The sequence below is a fragment of the Macaca nemestrina genome, chromosome 1 (assembly GCF_043159975.1).
Source record: "Macaca nemestrina isolate mMacNem1 chromosome 1, mMacNem.hap1, whole genome shotgun sequence".
In the NCBI taxonomy this organism is placed as follows: domain Eukaryota; kingdom Metazoa; phylum Chordata; class Mammalia; order Primates; family Cercopithecidae; genus Macaca; species Macaca nemestrina.
The window spans coordinates 188,310,003-188,329,063 of record NC_092125.1 but is presented as its reverse complement, the minus strand read 5'-3'; the positions used below and the strand labels follow the sequence as shown (position 1 = coordinate 188,329,063).

At 52.1% G+C, this 19,061-nt stretch overlaps 3 protein-coding genes across 18 annotated transcripts; 2 read left to right on the top strand and 1 right to left on the bottom strand.

Moving 5' to 3' along the window:
* Window positions 1-267: 267 nt before the first annotated feature.
* LOC105494933 (4-hydroxyphenylpyruvate dioxygenase like) lies at window positions 268-2,251 on the top strand. The gene has a single exon (XM_011763971.2). The coding sequence runs from the start codon at window positions 557-559 to the stop codon at window positions 1,700-1,702; it is 1,146 nt and encodes a 381-aa protein (XP_011762273.2). The 5' UTR covers window positions 268-556; the 3' UTR covers window positions 1,703-2,251.
* Window positions 2,252-2,646: 395 nt separating this feature from the next.
* Window positions 2,647-15,620, bottom strand: LOC105494936 (mutY DNA glycosylase). Of its 15 annotated transcripts, none has more exons than XM_071093983.1 (17): window positions 15,496-15,620; window positions 10,146-10,266; window positions 9,161-9,312; window positions 9,033-9,072; window positions 8,846-8,919; window positions 8,667-8,708; window positions 8,512-8,583; window positions 8,323-8,436; window positions 8,140-8,237; window positions 7,915-8,059; window positions 7,772-7,835; window positions 7,407-7,598; window positions 7,166-7,302; window positions 6,928-7,080; window positions 5,139-5,180; window positions 3,504-3,627; window positions 2,647-2,842 (listed from the first exon to the last, which is right to left on the bottom strand). In XM_071093983.1, the coding sequence occupies exons 1-17, from the start codon at window positions 15,529-15,531 to the stop codon at window positions 2,769-2,771; spliced, it is 1,680 nt and encodes a 559-aa protein (XP_070950084.1). In that variant the 5' UTR covers window positions 15,532-15,620; the 3' UTR covers window positions 2,647-2,768. The 15 variants fall into 15 exon arrangements, with proteins under 15 accessions (XP_070950084.1, XP_070950088.1, XP_070950093.1 ...); XM_071093987.1 differs by having other exon boundaries at window positions 9,161-9,309; XM_071093992.1 differs by lacking the exon at window positions 15,496-15,620 and adding an exon at window positions 15,253-15,386.
* LOC105494935 (target of EGR1, exonuclease) lies at window positions 15,445-18,997 on the top strand. 2 transcript variants are annotated; one of them, XM_011763975.3, is made up of 8 exons: window positions 15,445-15,581; window positions 16,348-16,490; window positions 16,576-16,616; window positions 16,746-16,842; window positions 17,223-17,381; window positions 17,653-17,912; window positions 18,113-18,272; window positions 18,352-18,997. In XM_011763975.3, exons 1-8 carry the CDS (start codon window positions 15,530-15,532, stop codon window positions 18,967-18,969), a joined length of 1,530 nt encoding a protein of 509 aa, XP_011762277.2. In that variant the 5' UTR covers window positions 15,445-15,529; the 3' UTR covers window positions 18,970-18,997. The 2 variants fall into 2 exon arrangements, with proteins under 2 accessions (XP_011762277.2, XP_070950163.1); XM_071094062.1 differs by lacking the exon at window positions 15,445-15,581 and adding an exon at window positions 15,748-15,882.
* Window positions 18,998-19,061: the final 64 nt, after the last annotated feature.

The window sequence follows — 19,061 nt, the reverse complement described above, 5'->3', positions numbered from 1 at the left end:
ACAATTCCAACTCTTTCCCTGAACCCGGGCTGAGTCCCTTCGCTATGAGGTTGTGGGGATGAGTGGGAGCCCAGCGCCTGGCACCGAATGAAGGCAGCCATTGTGAGTTCCTGGCCTGAGGAAGGGAGGCTCAGTGCCCAAGGATGTGACCCGGCGTGAGGCCCCGGGGAAAGAACAGCGCAGCAATCCCGCAGTATCCTAGGTGACAGGGTGTGGGCGGGAGGGTGGGGAGTCAAAGGCGGAGTCACGGGCTCCGCCCTCTTTCTCCAGCTTGGCGCGAGCACGGGCTCCGCGTGGTTCTCACAGCTAGCAGCTCGGCTCAGTGAGACCCTGTGCCCCAGAGGCTGCTCCTGGCTGGGGTGGCGCTGCAGGGAGAACCGCGAGCTCTCAGGGGTCGGCGGGTGACTTCTTTCCGGAAGAAAGCGAGAAACTTGCTCTGCGGGGTGAACTGGACTCTCCAACTCCGGACGATCAGCCCAGGACTGAGAGTCCCGAAGTCCCCAACCACAAGTGAGCGGCCCCAGAAGGACAAGTCTAGGTCGCTGTCCAGAGCGCCATGGCCGCGCCCGCCCTTCGTTTGTGCCACATCGCCTTCCACGTGCCCGCGGGGCAGCCCCTCGCCCGGGACCTGCAGCACCTCTTCGGCTTCCAGCCCCTGGCTTCGCGGGAGGTGGACGGCTGGCGGCAGCTGGCCTTGCGCAGCGGCGACGCTGTCTTTTTGGTGAACGAGGGCCCAGGGTCTGGAGAGCCGCTGTATGGGCTGGACCCGCGTCACGCCGTCCCCAGCGCCACGAACCTGTGCTTCGACGTGGCGGACGTCGGCGCTGCAACCCGGGAGCTGGCAGCGCTGGGCTGCAGCGTGCCTGTCCCTCCCGTTCGCGTGCGGGACACGCAGGGTTCCGCCACTTACGCCGTGGTCAGCTCGCCCGCCGGCAACATCAGCCTGACCTTGCTGGAGCGCGCCGGCTACCGCGGACCCTTCCTGCCCGGCTTCAGGCCCGTGCCCTCTGCGCCTGGCCCTGGGTGGGTCAGCCGCGTGGACCACCTGACCTTGGCCTGCACCGCCGGCAGCTCCCCCACACTTTTGCGCTGGTTCCACAACTGCCTGGGCTTTTGCCACTTGCCGCTGAGCCCAGATGAGGATCCCGAGCTGGGCCTGGAAATAACAGCAGGGTTTGGGCTTGGGGGACTGAGGCTTACAGCCCTGCAGGCGCAGCCGGGCAGCATTGTCCCCACTCTTGTGCTGGCTGAGTCCCTGCCGGGGGCGACGACACGACAGGACCAGGTGGAGCAGTTCCTGGCCCGGCACAAGGGGCCAGGCCTGCAGCACGTGGGGCTGTATACGCCTAATATTGTGGAGGCCACTGAGCGGGTGGCAGCTGCTGGAGGCCAGTTCCTGGCTCCCCCTGGGGCATACTACCAGCAGCCAGGAAAGGAGAGGCAAATCCGAGCTGCAGGGCACGAGCCTCATCTGCTTGCTAGACAGGGGATCCTGCTAGATGGTGATGAAGGCAAGTTTCTGCTTCAGGTCTTCACCAAGTCCCTTTTCACTGAGGACACTTTCTTCCTGGAGCTGATTCAGAGGCAGGGGGCCACTGGCTTTGGTCAGGGCAACATCAGAGCTCTGTGGCGGTCTGTACAGGAGCAAGCTGCCAAGAGCCAGGAAGTGGAAGGATGCCCAGAGCTGAGTGCAGCCAGCTGACCTGCAGCTCTGGGGAGACCAGCATAGAACTGAGGAACATCTGCAGGAGGCCCAACTAGTGAAAGACTTTGCCTCCAGGGGGCAGGTGTGACTTCCATCTCATCAGTGCCTGCCAGAAGCTGTGTCTCTCACTGGGCTCCAAAGAGGTGGGATTTTTAAAAACTAAAACATTTCTTATATACAGTCTATAATAAATATGTAAGATATAAAAAACAATAAAAGAATTACACACTAGGAAACAGAACATAACCAATACTCTCGAGTCCTCCTTGTGTTCCACTGTGATTCTGTTTCCTCCCACCCACTCCTCAAATCCTGTCATTATTAGCCCTTTGCTTTTCTGTATCGTTTCACTCCGTATGTAACATAACCCTAAATAAATGATTTCATATTTGAAGTAGGAATTTAAAACAGAACAAACCTTCTCCTGTGCTTCCTCTCCCCCTAGGGAGCGACTGCAGGTGGGAAGGGGCTGGCTGGGAGTTGAGCCCAACTACCTTCTCCAGAGTGATGCCACCGCTCCAATCAGAGCTGACCTGAGACCTAGACGGAGGGTGCTGGGTGTCAGCCACTGGCAGGTGCTCCCTGTAGCTGCCTTGCCTTTCTCCTGGGGGGATGGAGGACAGATCAGTCTGGACAGAACACCCACCCCCGACCCCATCTGCCCAGGGCTGGCTGGGAGTTCAGCCAGAGGAAGTCAGGACCAAGCAGAACGTCACCACTTTTCTGGGTCCCTCCTTCAGATGTGAGGAGTAAGGGACTAGGGAGAGGGTGGAAGGCTCTCCAAAATAGCTATAAAAGGGCGGGCGTGGTGGCTCATGCCTGTAATCCAAGCCCTTTTGGAGGCTGAAGTAGGAGAATCACTTGAGGCCAGAATCACCTGAGTTCGAAACCAGCCTGAGCAACATAGCAAGACCCCCATCTCAAAAAAATACAACACAAAATAACTACAAAAATAAGCACTTTATTAACAACAGGATTCTCAGGGAATGGGGGCTTTCAGAAGTGTCACTGGGCTGCACTGTTGAGGTTGGATGCATCAGTGGAGATGTGAGGCCGAAAGAAATTATCCAGGACTTGCTGGCCCATGCAGGGCTTTTTCCGACTGCACGGAGAGGACACCTGGGACCTTTTGGAACCCTGTGAAAAAATGGAAGGTGGGAGGCCTTGTAGTTAGGGGAGGGGGAGCAGAGAATCCTCTCCTTGTTCCCCCTCCCTTTCCCTGACTCTACTGATCTAGCTCAGGCTTAGCCTGGAATGCTGTAGAGCTTTCATCCTGCCTCAAGCAACTGCCCCATCAATCAACCTCCCAAAAGGCTGCCTGAGGGAATCGAATTGTCCTAAAAATGTGAATCTGACTCTTCTCCCCCTAAAATGGGTCAGCAGCCTAGGGCTCGCTCACACCCTGACTGACTCAGCAGACCCTGCTGACCTTTCCAGCTAAACCAACTGCTCACAGCTCCTTGAGCACTGCAGCCTGCACTGGGCCCCACCTTTGCTCACACTACTCTTGGGACTGGAAAGAACATCGCTACGGTTGATTCCCCTCCCAAACCTGAAGAAAATGATTCATTTCTAGGACCCAGATTGTTGTACCCAAGCGAGTTAGAGAAACGCTACACTTTGAGACGAATTTAAGAGTCCTGGCCAGGCGCGGTGGCTCATGCCTGTAATCCCAGCACTTTGGGAGGCCAAGGCGGGCAGATCACGAGGTCAGGAGATTGAGACCAGCCTGGCCAACACAGTGAAACCCCATCTCTACTAAAAATACAAAAATTTAGCCAGGCGTGGTGGCGGGCACCTGTAGTCCCAGCAATCGGGAGGCTGAGGCAGGAGAATGGCGTGAACCCGGGAGGCAGAGCTTGCAGTGAGCCGAGATTGCGCCACTGAACTCCACACTCCAGCCTGGGCGACAGAGCGAGACCCTGTCTCAAAAAAAAAAAAAAGTCCTTTATTAGCCGGTGACCGAGAAATGGCTAACGCTCAAAATTCTCTCGGCCCCAGGAAGGCTCCATTTTCTTTATACTTCAGTTTAGGAAGGGGAGGGGGAGTTCAGCTGCAACAATTTTACAGAAGTAAAAACATGTAAAAAAGTTAAAAAGACAAATGGTTACAGAGAAACAAACAGTTTCCAGGTGCAGGGACTCTAAATCTTTCATAAGATGTTATATATGTGGGCTCTGTTGGACACAAACTCAAGGCTTTACGGTGTTATCTCTTGAGCAAAATCCTGGGAACTTCAAACATTGCTTGCTTCAGTACCTTATCAGTTAATTGGACTCTTTGATATGTTGGGAGTCTGCATACACAAGTTAACTCCTTGAGGAAGGGGGTGGGTGAAGAGTCCTTGAAACCTATTTCCAAGGCTTCATTTACAGAAGGAGCTAAATGGAGTTGTCTGGCTTTCTCAATGAAGGGAGAGCCTATTCATGTGGAAACAAGGCTAGGTGATTAAGGGAGAGTCTAAAATAAGGTTAGGTATTACAAGATTACCAGCTGCTCCCTCCAAACAGCCTTTCCTGATCCGTGTCTCCCAGATAGAACTGACAGCTCCCATGGATGGGTGTGGTGGCTCAACACCTGTAATCCCAGCACTTTGGGAGGCCAAGGTGGGCAGATCACTTGAGGTCAAGAGTTCGAGACCAGGCCGGGCGCGGTGGCTCAAGCCTGTAATCCCAGCACTTTGGGAGGCCGAGGCGGGCGGATCACAAGGTCAGGAGATCGAGACCACAGTGAAACCCCGTCTCTACTAAAAAAAAATACAAAAAATTAGCCAGGCGCGGTGGCGGGCGCCTGTAGTCCCAGCTACTCAGGAGGCTGAGGCAGGAGAATGGTGGGAACCCGGGAGGCGGAGCTTGCAGTGAGCCGAGATTGCGCCACTGCACTCCAGCCTGGGCAACAGCGTGAGACTCCATCTCAAAAAAAAAAAAAAAAAAAAAAAAAAAAAAGAGTTCAAGACCAGACTAGCCAACATGGTGAAACCCTGTTTCTACTAAAAATACAAAAATTAGTTGGGCGTGGTGGCAGGCACCTGTAATCCCAGCTACTTGGGAGACTGAGGCAGGAGAATCACTTTAATCTAGTTATTGGAGATTGCAGTGAGCCGAGATTGGGCCACTGCACTCCAGCTTGGGTGACAGGGCAAGACTGTCACAAAACAAAACAAAACAAAAAGAACTGATGGCTCCACAATTCATATCCCACAAAATCCAGTACATGCATTTCACACACCTGTGACACTGGAGAGTCCTCATCATTTTTTTCCTTTCCTTCTACCCTGCACCCCACAATGCAACTTCTCCAGGTCAAGAACTATTCCTCTCTCCAGTGAAGCCTGGAGTGGAGAATGTTCACCCAAACATTCGTCAGTTAACTGACTAAAAACCCATGGCCTCAGGCCTGGGGAGACGGGTTGGGAGAGGCCTAGGAGACTTACCTTGCAGGTCCCTGGCTGTTGGCCCTGATACACACGGAAAACCTAGACAAGAAGACGGGGAGGTGAGGGCTGGCACTTTTTCCAAAAGAGATGAACCGGTGTTCTGCCCTTAACTTCATGTCCCAGTACTTTTGTTTAAAATATGTTTTTTTGGCCAGGCATGGTGGCTCACGCCTGTAATCCTAGCATTTTGAGAGGCCAAGGTGGGTGGATCACTTGAGGCCAGCAGTTCGAGACCAGCCTGGCCAACATGGTGAAACCCCATTTCTATTTTTTTTTTTTTTTTGAGACGGAGTCTCACTGTGTCTCCCAGGCTGGAGTGCAGTGGCGTGATCTCGGCTCACTGCAAGCTCCGCCTCCCGGGTTCACGCCATTCTCCCGCCTCAGCCTCCCAAGTAGCTGAGACTACAGGCGCCCGCCACCACGCCCGGCTAGTTTTTTGTATTTTTAGTAGAGACGGGGTTTCACCATGTTAGCCAGGATAGTCTCGATCTCCTGACCTCGTGATCCGCGCGTCTCGGCCTCCCAAAGTGCTGGGATTACAGGCTTGAGCCACCGCGCCCGGCCGAAACCCCATTTCTAAAAATCCAAAACATCATGGCTGGGTGTGGTGACTCACACCTGTAATCTCAGCATTCTGGGAGGCTAAGGCGGGTGGATCACTTGAGGTCAAGAGTTAGAGACCAGTCTGGCCAGCATAGTGAAACCTCATCTCTACTAAAAATACAAAAAAAATTTAGCAGGGTGTGGTGGCACAAGCTTATAATCCCAGCTAATCGGGAGGCTGAGGCAGTAGAATAACTTGAACTTGGGAACCAGAGTTTGCAGTGAGCTGAGATCATACCACTGCACTCCAGCCTTGGTGACAGAGGGAGACAGCGTCTCTCCCCCCTAAAAATACAAATAATACAAATAATACAAATTTAAAAATAAAAAATCAGCCAAGAATGGTGGCACACGCCTGTAATTCCAGCTACTTGGAAGGCTGAAGCAGAATCACTTGAACCTGGGAGGCAGAGGTTGCAATGATCCAAGATCATGCCATTGCACTCCAGCCTGGGCAACAGAGTGAGACTGCGTCTCAAAGAAAAAAGAAAAAAAAAAAAAAGCGATTTTTTTGGCCAGGTACAGTGGCTCATGCCTGTAATCCCAGCACTCTGGGGGGCCGATGCGGGTGGATCACTTAAGGCCAGGGGTTTGAGACCAGCCAAGCCAACATGGTGAAATCCCCATCTCTACAAAAAATATAAAACTTAGGTGGGCATGGTGGTACACGTCTGTAATCCCAGCTATTCGGGAGGTTGAGGCACGAGAATCACTTGAACCCAGGAGGCAAAGGTTGCAGTGAGCCAAGATCGCACCACTGTACTTCAGCCTGGGTGACAGGGACTCCATCTCAAAAAACAAATAATAATAATAGCCGGGCACAGTGGCTCACACCTGTAATCCCAGCACTTTGGGAGGCTGAGGCAGGCAGATCGCCTGAGGTCGGGAGTTGGAGATGAGCCTGGCCAGCATGATGAAACCCCGTCTCTACTAAAAATAGAAACAATAGCTAGGCGTGGTGGCGGGCACCTGTAATCCAAGCTACTCAGGAAGCTGAGGCAGGAGAATCGCTTGAACCCAGGAGGCAGAGGCTGCAGTCAGTCCAGATAGCGCCATTGCACTCCAGCCTGGGCAATAGAGCGAGACTCCATCTCAAAAAAAAAAAATGCTTTTTTTTCTGTTTACATGCTTGTGTTCATGTAGGAAACACAAGGAAGTACAACAAAGACAACAAAGGTAGTGCCTTTTTCATGGCGGTGGAAACAGCTGCGGTGTGAAATTCCTCCTGGGTCAGCCAGCGAGCGCCTGCTGGTACGGTGGTCACTGGGGTCTGCCCTTCCAAGGCCAGACCATATACTTGATATGTCAGCTTGATGTGAGAGAAGGTGTGGACAACCTGGAGGAAGGGCCAAGAGGTTCAAATAGGCCTGTGGATATAGCCTCAAAAGCCACCATCCTTGGCCGTTCTGCTGCTCACTTACCTCCCCAAGGTGCCGGAGGCGCGTGGCTGGGAGGGGCCCAGCCCAACGCTGTAGTTCCTGCAGTAGGGCCTTGCGCTGAAGCTGCTCTGAGGGCTCCCAGGTAACGGACGGGAACTCCCACAGTCCTGCCAGCAGACCTGAGAGGGAGGGCAGCCAGGCAGGGGTCAGGCCTCAGCTGCCGATTCCCTCCATTCTCCCTTGTTACTCACGCCACTGCCTTCCACGCCCAGTATCCAGGTACCTGAGTTGGGCCTCTGTACCAGCAGAATTTGGGCACCCCCAAGGGCCCCAGGCTGTTCCAGAACACAGGTAGCAGAGCTCTCCTCCCTGGGAGGCTTGCGGCTGGCCTTTCTGGGGAAGTTGACCACTCCCAGGGTCTGGTCCCAGGGCTCTGAAGCAGGCAGGCACAACTGGCACTGTCCAGTGTTGAGAGCTGGGAATGGAGATCCCCAAACCCTACTCAGGCCGAGAGGGCTTTAGGGGCCAATCTAGAGAGCAGGCTTTGGCCAGGTTCTGCAGAATCTTATTCAGGTTAGAGGAAGAACTGGAGTGGGGCTTCTGACTGGGCCAGGAAGGGCTGGGGTGGGGGCTAGGTTTGGTGCTCACCACACTCCTCCACATCAGGATTGCCCGACAGGCTCCGTGAGGCTAAGAGCTGTTCCCGCTCCACCTGAGAGGCACAGGGTTGGGTGTCATAGGGCAGAGTCACCCCTTAGGACTTCTCAGTGCCCCTTCCCCAGTAGGCTTACTCTCTGGCGTGCCCGGCACAGGCTCTGCACAGGGCACTGGCTGCACAGTGGGCGCTGTGGGGTACACACTGTGGCCCCTAGCTCCATGGCTGCTTGGTTGAAATCTCCTGGCCGGGCTGGGTCCACCAGTTGCTGGGCTAGACCCCTAAAAGAAGGGAACACTGCTGTGAGCCAGAGCTCCTTTGGAGACACCCCTGAAGCACCCTTGTTACCCCAACATCCTACCAGAGCCGCTGGGAAACAAGGGTGCTGCTGGGATCAGCACCAATGGCTCGGACACGGCACAGCACCCGTGCTACGTTGCCATCCACCACACCGGTTGCCTGGCACAGAGGAGCCAAAGAGTTAGCCTGGGCTGGGAGGAAGAAGGCTGGGCATGCACAAAGTGGGGGTGGGCTGTGGAATCACCTGGCCAAAGGCGATAGAGGCAATGGCCCCAGCTGTGTAGCGCCCCACGCCGGGCAGGAGCTGCTGCAGGGTCTCTGCTGTACGTGGCATGTGGCCCCCTAGCTCCTCTACGACCTGATTGGAGTGTAAGACTTAAGATTATGAGACACCCAAGACTCCTGGGTTCCTACCCTCCTGCCATCCCCTTACCTTCCGAGCTCCCTCCTGCAGCCGCCGGCCACGAGAATAGTACCCCAGGCCAGCCCAGAGCTGATTCACCTCCTGTGGGTAGGATCAGAGGTCAGAGAGATCACCCGTCAGTCCCTCTGTCGTTCCCATTTCCCCTACCCTAGGGTGGCTCTCACCTCCAGGGAAGCACTGGCCAGGTCCTGCAGTGTAGGCCACTTCTATAGCCACAGGCAGGCAGAAAGAGGCAAGGTCAAGGGTGAGGGTGGTAGAGGAAACCTTCTCTACACCCATCCCAAAGTAAAGGCTCTCATCTGGGGTCCGACCCATGACCCTTCCCTTCCTCCCCTGGAGTCACCTGCATCCATCCAGTATAGTAGTTGATCACAGTGGCAACCTGGGTCTGCTGCAGCATGACCTCTGAGACCCACACTAGGGGAAAGGGGTTGGCATAAGGACACTGCTGACCTGCCCTACCTGGCCCCCAGCCCCCAGACCCAAGGGCCTCGAGGCAAAGTGGCCCTGCTCTCAGGAGATGTACTGACCAGCATATGCCCGCCTGTCCGGGTCCACCTCATCTTCTGCCTGTCAATGCAACCCCAGATGAGGAGTTAGGGTGGAGGGGGCTGGGTGCCTGCCTCCCACCCACTGTCCCTGCTCCTCGCCTGCCTACCCGTCTTCTCCATGGTAAGTCCCGCTTCTCTTGGTCGTACCAGCTTAGCAGGCTCCTTCGGAAGGCTGTGACTTCAGCTACGTCTCTGAATAGATGGTATGGGGAGACAGAGGCCTGCAATACCACCTCTTCCGGCTGCCTGGCCAGGCCTGCTGGGGCCCCAGGACACTTAGGAATCATCCCTGCATAGGCTGGGCACCAGGGTCTTGGGACACAGCAGTTTGTGGCAGTATGCTCCCAGTTAGGGCTTCCCCCAACAAACCCCTTTAAGCTTTGGAGCTGGAGTCAGACCAGAGTTATGTAATTGTGTGTAGCTGTGGCTAAGTTTCTGGCCTTAATTTCTCAGGGTGGTACTGCTGGCTTCTTTGTCTCTGAGCCATAATGAAAACCTAATAGTTTTAGCCAGCTATAATATATACTGGTGCAGGACCTTCCTATTTACAAAACACTTTCAGGTTCATGAACTCATTTGGTCCCATGAAAGCCACATGAGGGAGGAAATGCTGAACTACTGCTCCATTTTACTAGTAAGAAAACAGCCATCCAGAGCAATTATCCTAATGTCACACAGCAATATAGTCAGAATTACACCCTTAGTGAGTCTCTTTTTTTTTTTGAGACAGAGTCTGGCTCTGTTGCCCAGGCTGAAGTGCAGTGGCACTATCTCGACTCAGTGCAACCTCTGCCTTGCAGGTTCAAGCGATCCTCCCTCCTCAGCCTCCCGAGTAGCTGGGACTACAGACGCTCACCACCATGTGAGCATAGAGAGGGGGTTTTGCCATGTTATCCAGGCTGGTCTCAAACTCCTGGGCTCAAGGGATCCACCCATCTCGGCCTCCCAAAGGGCTGGGATTACAGGTGTGAGCCACCGTACCTGGCCCTTAGTAAGTCTCTTAACGTCTTGATACTTATCACAATCCCTTCCCAGACTGAATCTGCCCCCTTTCATGGCCAGTGAGCCTTGGGCCACAGCCAAGTTCCTTACCATCACAAGCAGAAGGCTTGGCCTGACTGTTGCTCTTAGCATGCTTCTGCCTCCTTTCCTGGCTGGCTGCCTGCCTCCTGTGACCACTTCCCACGGCTGCTCGTGGCTTCCTCATGATGGCCTGAAACAAAAAGACCCAGCCAAAGCAGTCACAATGAGGCAGAATCTTGAGGCCTTCCAAGGGTGATAGCCATCTCCATCTGATCCACCATTCACATAGGGTCCAGCTTTTCTTAAGCACTCTCAAGATGCTCATGAGTTTACTCTTGGCTGGCTGCAGCACTGAGATACAACTAGTATAGCTAAGCAAGTGGCCTCAAGGGGGCCAGCGTTACAGCCCTGGAGACATGCAAAAACAGAGGCCAGGGCTGGGATGGGTCAAGGACCAAAACCTCCTGTTTGGGAGCATTTGTGTATCCCTGATTCTTACTGTGACTGTGTGTTTAGGTGTTTAGGGGTTGTTTAGGTGTGTCTGGGAAAATGGGGGTAGGTGGTTTCTCTGCCTCTTAGAGATGTAGCATGGTTACACTGAAACAGCCTTTAGTAGTGACCTAGTCCAAAACCTTCATTTTATCCTGGAAGAAACCAGGGATCAGAGGGACAAAAGATCTGTCTGAGAACAGATGGCAAATCAGTGGGAGAATAAGAGATTAGCTATTTTTATTCCTAATCTTTTCCTGATCTAGTAAACCATAGGTGGCTGACCATCAACAATGAGAAAGTGTGCCTGGTTGATTTTCACTGCTCCCGGACTGTTATAATGGCTGCCTTTTCTCTAACAGCTAAAATTAGCTGATACTTTGTGAGTGCCGACTCTATGTCAGACCCCATGAAGAGCTTTACCGGATCACTCAATCTCCTGGTGACTCCATGAGGTATGTACTAGTATCACCTCCATCTTACTTATAAGGGAATTGAAGTTTACAGAGATTAAGCAACTTGTTCTTTCAAATCCACAACCAGCATTCTTACACTGTGATAAAATGCAGTCCCTGCTAAGCTTCTGTATCAAACTCTTCCCCAAAAACTTTGACTTTACCACCTCATTTTCATCAAAAGAGCTTGCCTCCTCCTTCAGAAAAAAAAAAACAACTTCAAATCTACTTCCATTTGCACTGTCCTACCCTCCTCCTTTTCAGAGTCCTGCTCCTCCAATCCCATCTAACTGCTGGAACTCAGAAACCAATACCCCAGGCCGGGGGCAGTGGCTCACCCCTGTAATCTCAACACCGCGGGAGGCTAAGGCAGGCTAAGGCAGGCAGATCACTTGAGGTCAGGAGTTTGAGACCAGCCTGGCCAACAAGGTAAAACCCCATCTCTACTAAAAATCCAAAAAAATTAGCTGGACATACTCGCTTGAACGCAGGAGGCAGAGCTTGCAGTGAGCTGAGATCATGCCACTGCACAGCCTGGGTGACAGAGACAGAGCAAGACTCTGTCTCAAAAAAAAAAAAAAAAAAAAAAGAAACCAATACCCCAAAATATGGCACTCTGACATGCTGAACTCAAAAAGCCTCAAGGTCTCTCTGCTCCTTCCACCCCACAGACTCTCCCAAAGCCAGGACAAAGTTGTTCCTCTGGAACTCTTTATCTGCCTACAGTCCAAACCCCTTGTGTTTTTCTTCCCCCCTCGCTAAGACTAACATGCTAAGACTAACATGTAACCATACCTGAACAAACCCTTTCACAAGGTGTTGTGTACCTCAGGATCATTCAAATTCCAAAGAGAACTATTAACAATTCCATTCTCTGTCCCCATTCCAGTCTCCCTAGTAACCCTTTATTGCCCTTCAACAGAATCTCCTTCTGGCCAAAGTTCAGTTTATTTAAAAACAAATAGAGTTGGACATGCTGGCTCAGGCCTGTAATCCCAGCACTTTGGGAGGCCAAGGCAGAATTGCTAGAGCCCAGGAATTCGAGATTAGGCTTGCAACAAAGCAAGTCTCTACAAAAACAGAAAAACAGAATTTCTCTTCTACCCCTCCCATAATCTGTTTTGCCAGATGGTATATAAACTTATGATCTCTGTAGGGGGATGGGTAATCACTTTGTGGTTCTCCCAGTGTGCATGTTAATAAATTTGTATGCCTTTTCTCCAGTTAACCTGCTATTTGTGAGCTGATTTTTCAGCAGATCTTCAGAGGGCAAAGTGAAAGATTTTCCCCTTGACTCGTACACAATCAAGTTCCACCCTCCTTCCCTTCATAGCCAAACTTCCTTCACCAAACCTGCTTACTTCCACATTCATTCTACAATCCATTCTCCAAAGAGCAAAAGAACCTTTTCCAGATCATGTCACTTCCTTCCTTATAACCTTCAATGGCTTCCCATTCTTTTTTTGGGGGGGGCGGGGGATGGGGTCTCACTCCGTCACCCAGGCTGGAGTGCAGTGGTTCACTGCAACCTCTGCTTCCTCAGCTCAAGCAATCCTCCCACCCCAATACCCAACCCCAACTCCAAGCAGCTGGGACCACAGGCGCACACCACCACCACACTCACCTAAGTTTTGTATTTTTGTTAGAGACAGGGTTTCACCATGTTGCCCTGGCTAGTCTCAACCTACAGAGCTCAAGCAATCAAACCGCCTCAGCTTCCCAAACTGCTGGGATTACAGGCATGAACTACGGCACCGTGTGGCACCCCATTATATTCTTTTATTTTCTTTCTTTTCTCCCCCGCTCTTTCCTTTCTTCCTGTTTTCCTTTTTCTTTCTTTTTTAAATACTCTAGGCCTTTACTACGGGTCATTAAATTCTTGTGCAAGCTGGTTGTGGTGGCTCAACACTGTAATCCCGCTACTCTGGAGGCTGAAGTGAAGAACAGCTTGAACCCAGAAGGTCAAGGCTGCAGTGAGCTATGACTGTGCCACTGCACTCCATCCTGGGCTCAGCAAGACCCTGTCTCTTAAAGAAAAAAAAAGATTGAGCAATATTTATGGAGCCCCTAATAGATGCCAAGCAGTTTTAGGCACCTGGCATACTTCAGTAAATAAAACATCAAAAGTTCCTGCCCTCAGGGAGCTTATATTCTAATGGGGACAGAAAAGGAATAATGAACATAAGTAAATTCCATAACATGTTAGGTGATAAATATTAGCATAAAAAGCAAAAATTAGAGCAAGTGGGGAAAAAAAAGAGTGCCAAGGTGGGGTTTAATGTTGCAATTTTAAAGACTGTGGTCAAGGTAGACCCAAAGCATTCTAAGTGAGTGCAAAGGCCCCAAGGAGGGTGCCTGCTATGTCTGTGGTACAGTAAACAGGCCAATGTGGTTAGAATGGAATGAGATGGGGCTGAGTGGTAGGTCAGAGAAGTAAACCAGATGAGGTGGGGAGGAGAGGGTCACAAAGTCCCTTATAGGCCATTGGAGTGATTTGGCTGCCACACCCTTGCTCTTAGAATAGAAGGCAGTCCTTTTACTACGGCCTTGTGGGTCCAATAATCCGGGCACCATCCTCCTCATCCCCTCTCACTGTGCTCTAGCCAAGGTTGATTGAATTTAGTTGCTTAAACACCTCAAACGTGTCTGTACATCTTGGGGCCTCACACAATCCATTTCCTGTTTGGACTCTTTTATGCTTTACCTAACATCTAATCATTTTTCAAGTCTTGACTGAAATGTCCAGATCAGGTCCCCTCATCTTATCCTATCATGTATTTCTGCCTTGTAGCTCTTACCCCAATGTAATTTCACATTACTTTGATTCTTTCCATCAGTGTGTACTTCCTGAATTTGACTGTAAAAAGCGACTTGAGTGCGAGGACTGATTTTCTTCTGTTGACTGGTGTGTGTCCAAAGTCAGTGCCAGGTAAACTGTACACAATAAATGCTTGTTAAATGAATTAATGGGATGGGGGATAGTCAAAAGAGTTTCCCTTTTTAGGATAGGAGAAATCCAAACAGTTTTATTTTGTTGTTGTTTTTATAGACAGTGTGTCCCTCACTCTGCTGCTCTGCCACCCAGGCTGGAATGCAATGGGGAGATCATGACTCACTGCAGCCTCGATCTCCTGGGCTCAAGCCATCTTCTCGCCTCAGCCTCCCAGGTAGCTGGGACTACAGGTGCGCACCACCATGCCCAACTAATTTTTAATATTTTTTTGTAGAGGCAAGGTTTCACTATGTTGCCCAGGCTGGTCTTGAACTCCTGGGGTCAAGTGATCCTCCCACCTCGGCCTCCTAAAGTGATTACAGGCATAAGCCTCTGCGCCAGGCCCAAGCAGTTCTGAATAATGATGAAATGGGCTGAGCTGAGAGAAGCTGAAGATGAACTATAAACAAAGAGTAACAAAGGAGCATTGGAAGGCACAGGTGGATGGGAATCGGAGTGTTTAGGGAGGTACTAGTCTCCAATAGGAACCTCTTTTTTTTTTTTTTGAAACGGAGTTTCGCTCTTGTTGCCCAGGCTAGAGTGCAAAATGGCGCGATCTCGGCTCACCGCAACCTCCGCCTCCCGGGTTCAAGAGACTCTCCTGCCTCAGCCTCCTTAGTGGGATTACAGGCGCCCGCACCATACCCAGTTAATTTTTTTTGTACTTTTAGTAGAGATGGGGTTTCACCATGTTGGCCAGGCTGGTCTTGAACTGACCTCAGGTAATTCGTCCGCCTCGGCCTCCCACAGTGCTAAGATTACAGGTGTGAGCCACTGCGCCCGGCCTAGATATCTCTTTCAAGCTCAATCACCCTCTAGGTCGACTATACGGCCTAGTTGCTTTTCAATTTATCCCTTCCTCGCCATCCATACTGCCAGCCTTAATTCAAGTTCACATTATCACTTGATTGGATTATTTCAAAAGCTTCCCTACCAGTCGGTCGCCCTACACCCTCCTCAGCCTCCTCCGACGGCTTACTCCCCGCCTCTTTCACTTTCTGGAGAGCACTGCGCTCTCCATCCTCTCTGGGAATTTACCGATGCCCAGAACACCCTTCTTTCCCCCACACGACCCTCTCCTAGCCTAACTCCTGGGCGTGCTTTAAGCTCAGCTCAGGCAGCGTCACCTTCTCCGGAAAGCCCAAACCCAGTCATCCCCCCACCCCCGGCCCACGCTGATGAAGAGAGCAGTACACCCAACCCCCGCGTTCCCGCAGCGAATGCGGGAAAGAAAATTTACCTCCAGCGCGCTCTGGCGCGCCCAGCTTTTCGGCGCACTTCAGGGGGCGTGGCTCGGGCCCATCCCGGCGGCGAGGCGGCAGCACCGGCCAATAGGCAATTAGCGCGCGTCGGGCTGCCTTCCCCGCGCCGGACCCGGGAGGTCTGAACGGAAGTCCGACCCTTCGGCGACCCGACGGCTAAACCCCGCGCCATCCCCGACTGCCTGAACCGCTCCAGGAGACGGAGCGCAAGGCCAGCTTACCCACAGACGACTCAGGCGGGAGACGAGCGGTGTCATGGCCGCCTACAGTGACGATGGCGCAGCTTCAGCCCCCGCAGCTTCCGACGGTGAGCGGCTTCCCAGGGGTAGCCTTCAAAGCCTCTGCGCTCTGGGAGAGGGCAAGGCCTCGGGCTCATAGTTCTAGAGACTCCTCAAGCTTCAGAGGACTGCTCCTTCCGCTTGAACTAGCCACGAGGAGACTACAAGTCCCATTGTACACCGCGGCTCGGGCTGCAAAAGCCTGGAGCGTTGGGAGCATGGGGCTGATGGAGGCATGGCGGGAGATGTAGTCTGGAGCTCATAACGGTTACTAATGATAGTTGTGATTCAGTTCAGTGGGGTGGATTGAGCATTGTGGTCCAAAGGAAGGTAGGACGTATTGGCAGCTCTGGTGTGTGGCACTATCAGGCTCTGGGATTACTGGGAACTGTTGCTTATGGCGCTGGGGCACCATGAGAACAGTAGTGTGGATTCTGTGGGATATTAAGGGAGCTGAGATCCTCAAGCCCTGCAAAATGTTTCCTGCAGGACACGGGAAAAAAGAATTTCAAAGGTCATCTAATCCAACTTTCTCCTCTATATATTGTGACAGCGAGGTGGGAAGTAATTTACCCAGACTCATACAAGCCACGGGAAGACCCAGGCTTCCTCCCCAAATTCAGGGCACTCTCCACTCCAAGGCCTGTGTGTAGAACACGTGGGATACAAAGGCTTGTGGGAAAAGCTGCCAATGGAAACTACCCCCCTCACCACCATCACCGTGGCCTAGCTTGCTGTCTGTTCCCCTGGGCTCTTTCCTTAAGCATGAACATCCATCACCCTCTTAACCCCCAGGTGGTGTCAGCAAAAGCACAACATCTGGGGAGGAGCTAGTAGTCCGGGTTCCCGTAGTGGATGTGCAAAGCAACAACTTCAAAGAGATGTGGCCATCCCTCCTGCTAGCCATAAAGACAGCTAATTTCGTGGCTGTGGACACGGTGAGAGTTGGAAAACAAGGAGGGCAGGTGTTTGTGAAGGGGCTGGTGCTAGAGGCCTGTCAACCCTCCCTTTACCTCCCCACAGGAGCTGAGTGGGCTTGGGGACAGGAAGAGTTTGCTGAACCAGTAAGTATAAGCCCTGTTCTCTTTAGTGCCAGCCCTCAACTGTGGAGGGGGGCGGTCACAGACCTGGGTGGTTTGGGTCCTTCATAAGGCTAACTCCCAGCCACAGCAACCCCCAAACCCAACCCCAAGGTGCATCGAGGAACGTTACAAGGCTGTGTGTCGTGCTGCCAGGACCCGTTCTATCCTCTCCCTGGGCCTCGCCTGCTTCAAGCGACAGCCAGACAAGGTATGAGCTGATCTCACCCCAATCCTAGGTCTGGCTGTGGGGAGGAGGGTAGAGAGATTCTGGGGAACATCAGATATGAAGCTTTTTTCTCCCAAATCTGTTTTTTTTTTTCTAACTTGATAGATTTTTTTTTTTTTTCCAATAGGTTTATGGGGAACAGGTGGTGTTTGGTTAAATGAATAAGTTCTTTAGTGGTGATTTCTGGGATTTTGGTGCACCCATCACCCAAACAGTGTACACTGTGCCCAATGTGTAGTCTTTTATCCCTCACCTGCCTCCATCCTTTCCCCGCCGAGTCCATTGTATCATTCTTAAGCTTTTACATCCTCCTAACTTGGCTCTCCCAAATCTTGATATAGCAGACTTTCTCTTTCTCCCAGGGTGAACATTCCTATCTGGCTCAGGTGTTCAATCTCACTCTGCTGTGCATGGAGGAGTATGTCATAGAACCAAAGTCTGTGCAGTTCCTGATACAGCATGGCTTCAACTTCAACCAGCAGTATGCCCAAGGCATCCCCTACCATAAGGGCAATGACAAGGTAGGCCTCCAGATTCCCTAGCCTTGAGTCTGCCCTTCTGTGACTTTATTTCTTCCTATCCTAGGCTGGATGCCTGGGGAGAACCTGCTTCTTAGGGAGTATGGGGAATCACTAGTGACAGGGCTTGGGAAACAAGACTGCTAGGAGGGTAGGTAGCATTGGGTAGAGAGAGAGAGAGCATTCCAAGTGGGCAAGCCTGGGATAAGTGCCCAGCAGAAGAGGCTCCCTGGGGGACTCTGTCCTCCTCATTGACCCCTTTACTTTCACCTAGGGTGATGAGAGCCAGAGCCAGTCAGTACGGACCCTATTCCTGGAGCTAATCCGAGCCCGCCGGCCCCTGGTGCTACACAATGGCCTTATAGACTTGGTGTTCCTATACCAGAACTTCTATGCACACCTCCCTGAGAGTCTGGGAACCTTCACTGCTGACCTGTGTGAGATGTTCCCAGCAGGCATTTATGACACCAAATATGCTGCTGAATTTCATGCCCGCTTCGTGGCCTCCTACTTAGAATATGCCTTCCGGAAATGGTGAGGAAATGGTTGAGGGAAAGGGGTGGGGCCTGATATGAGTTTATTTCATTCACTTAAGATATTTATTGAGCTCCTACCATGTGCCCAGACAGTGTTTTAGGTGCTGAGGATTCAGCAGTGAACAAAACAGACCAAAAAAACCCTGCTTTTATGGAGCTTATATGCTAGTGGACTATTACCCTCTTGCGCTGTTGCAGTGAACGGGAAAATGGGAAGCAGCGGGCAGCTGGCAGCCCACACCTTACCCTGGAGTTCTGCAACTATCCTTCCAGCATGAGGGACCATATTGATTACCGTTGCTGCCTGCCCCCAGCAACCCACCGTCCTCATCCCACCAGCATCTGTGACAACTTCTCGGTGAGAGCACCCACCTATTTCTTGGGAGGGGAGGTTCTGATGCCTGGAGCCTCTTTCTAAGCCTCTTTCCCTCCCCTAGGCTTATGGCTGGTGCCCCCTGGGACCACAGTGTCCTCAGTCCCACGATATTGACCTTATCATTGACACTGATGAGGCTGCAGCAGAGGACAAGCGGCGACGGCGACGACGTAGGGAAAAACGGAAGAGGGCTTTGTTGAACCTAGCAGGGACACAGACCTCTGGGGAAGCTAAGGATGGTCCTCCCAAGAAGCAGGTCTGTGGGGATAGCCTCAAGGCTGAAGAAACCGAGGAGGTGGCTGAGAATGAAACTAGAAATCTGCCTCACTCCAACCAAGGCAACAAAAATGACTTAGAGATGGGGGTTACGGCAGCAAGGCCTGAAATAGCTGATACAGCTACCTCAGAAGTGCCAGGGAGCCAAGCCAGTTCTAACCCAGTACCTGGGGATGGATTGCACCGGGCTGGTTTTGATGCCTTTATGACAGGTTATGTGATGGCCTATGTGGAAGTAAGCCAGGGACCCCAGCCCAGCAGCTCTGGACCCTGGCTCCCTGAATGCCACAATAAGGTATATTTGAGTGGCAAAGCTGTACCCCTCACAGTGGCCAAGAGCCAGTTCTCTCGTTCCTCCAAAGCCCACAATCAGAAGATGAAGCTCGCTTGGGGCAGCAGCTGATGCAACTTCCACCTAGCACTCAGGTGGAACGGAGGTATTTTGGGTCTTTCTAGCCTGTAAATGTCATACTCAACTACTACTGAGTTTAGGGG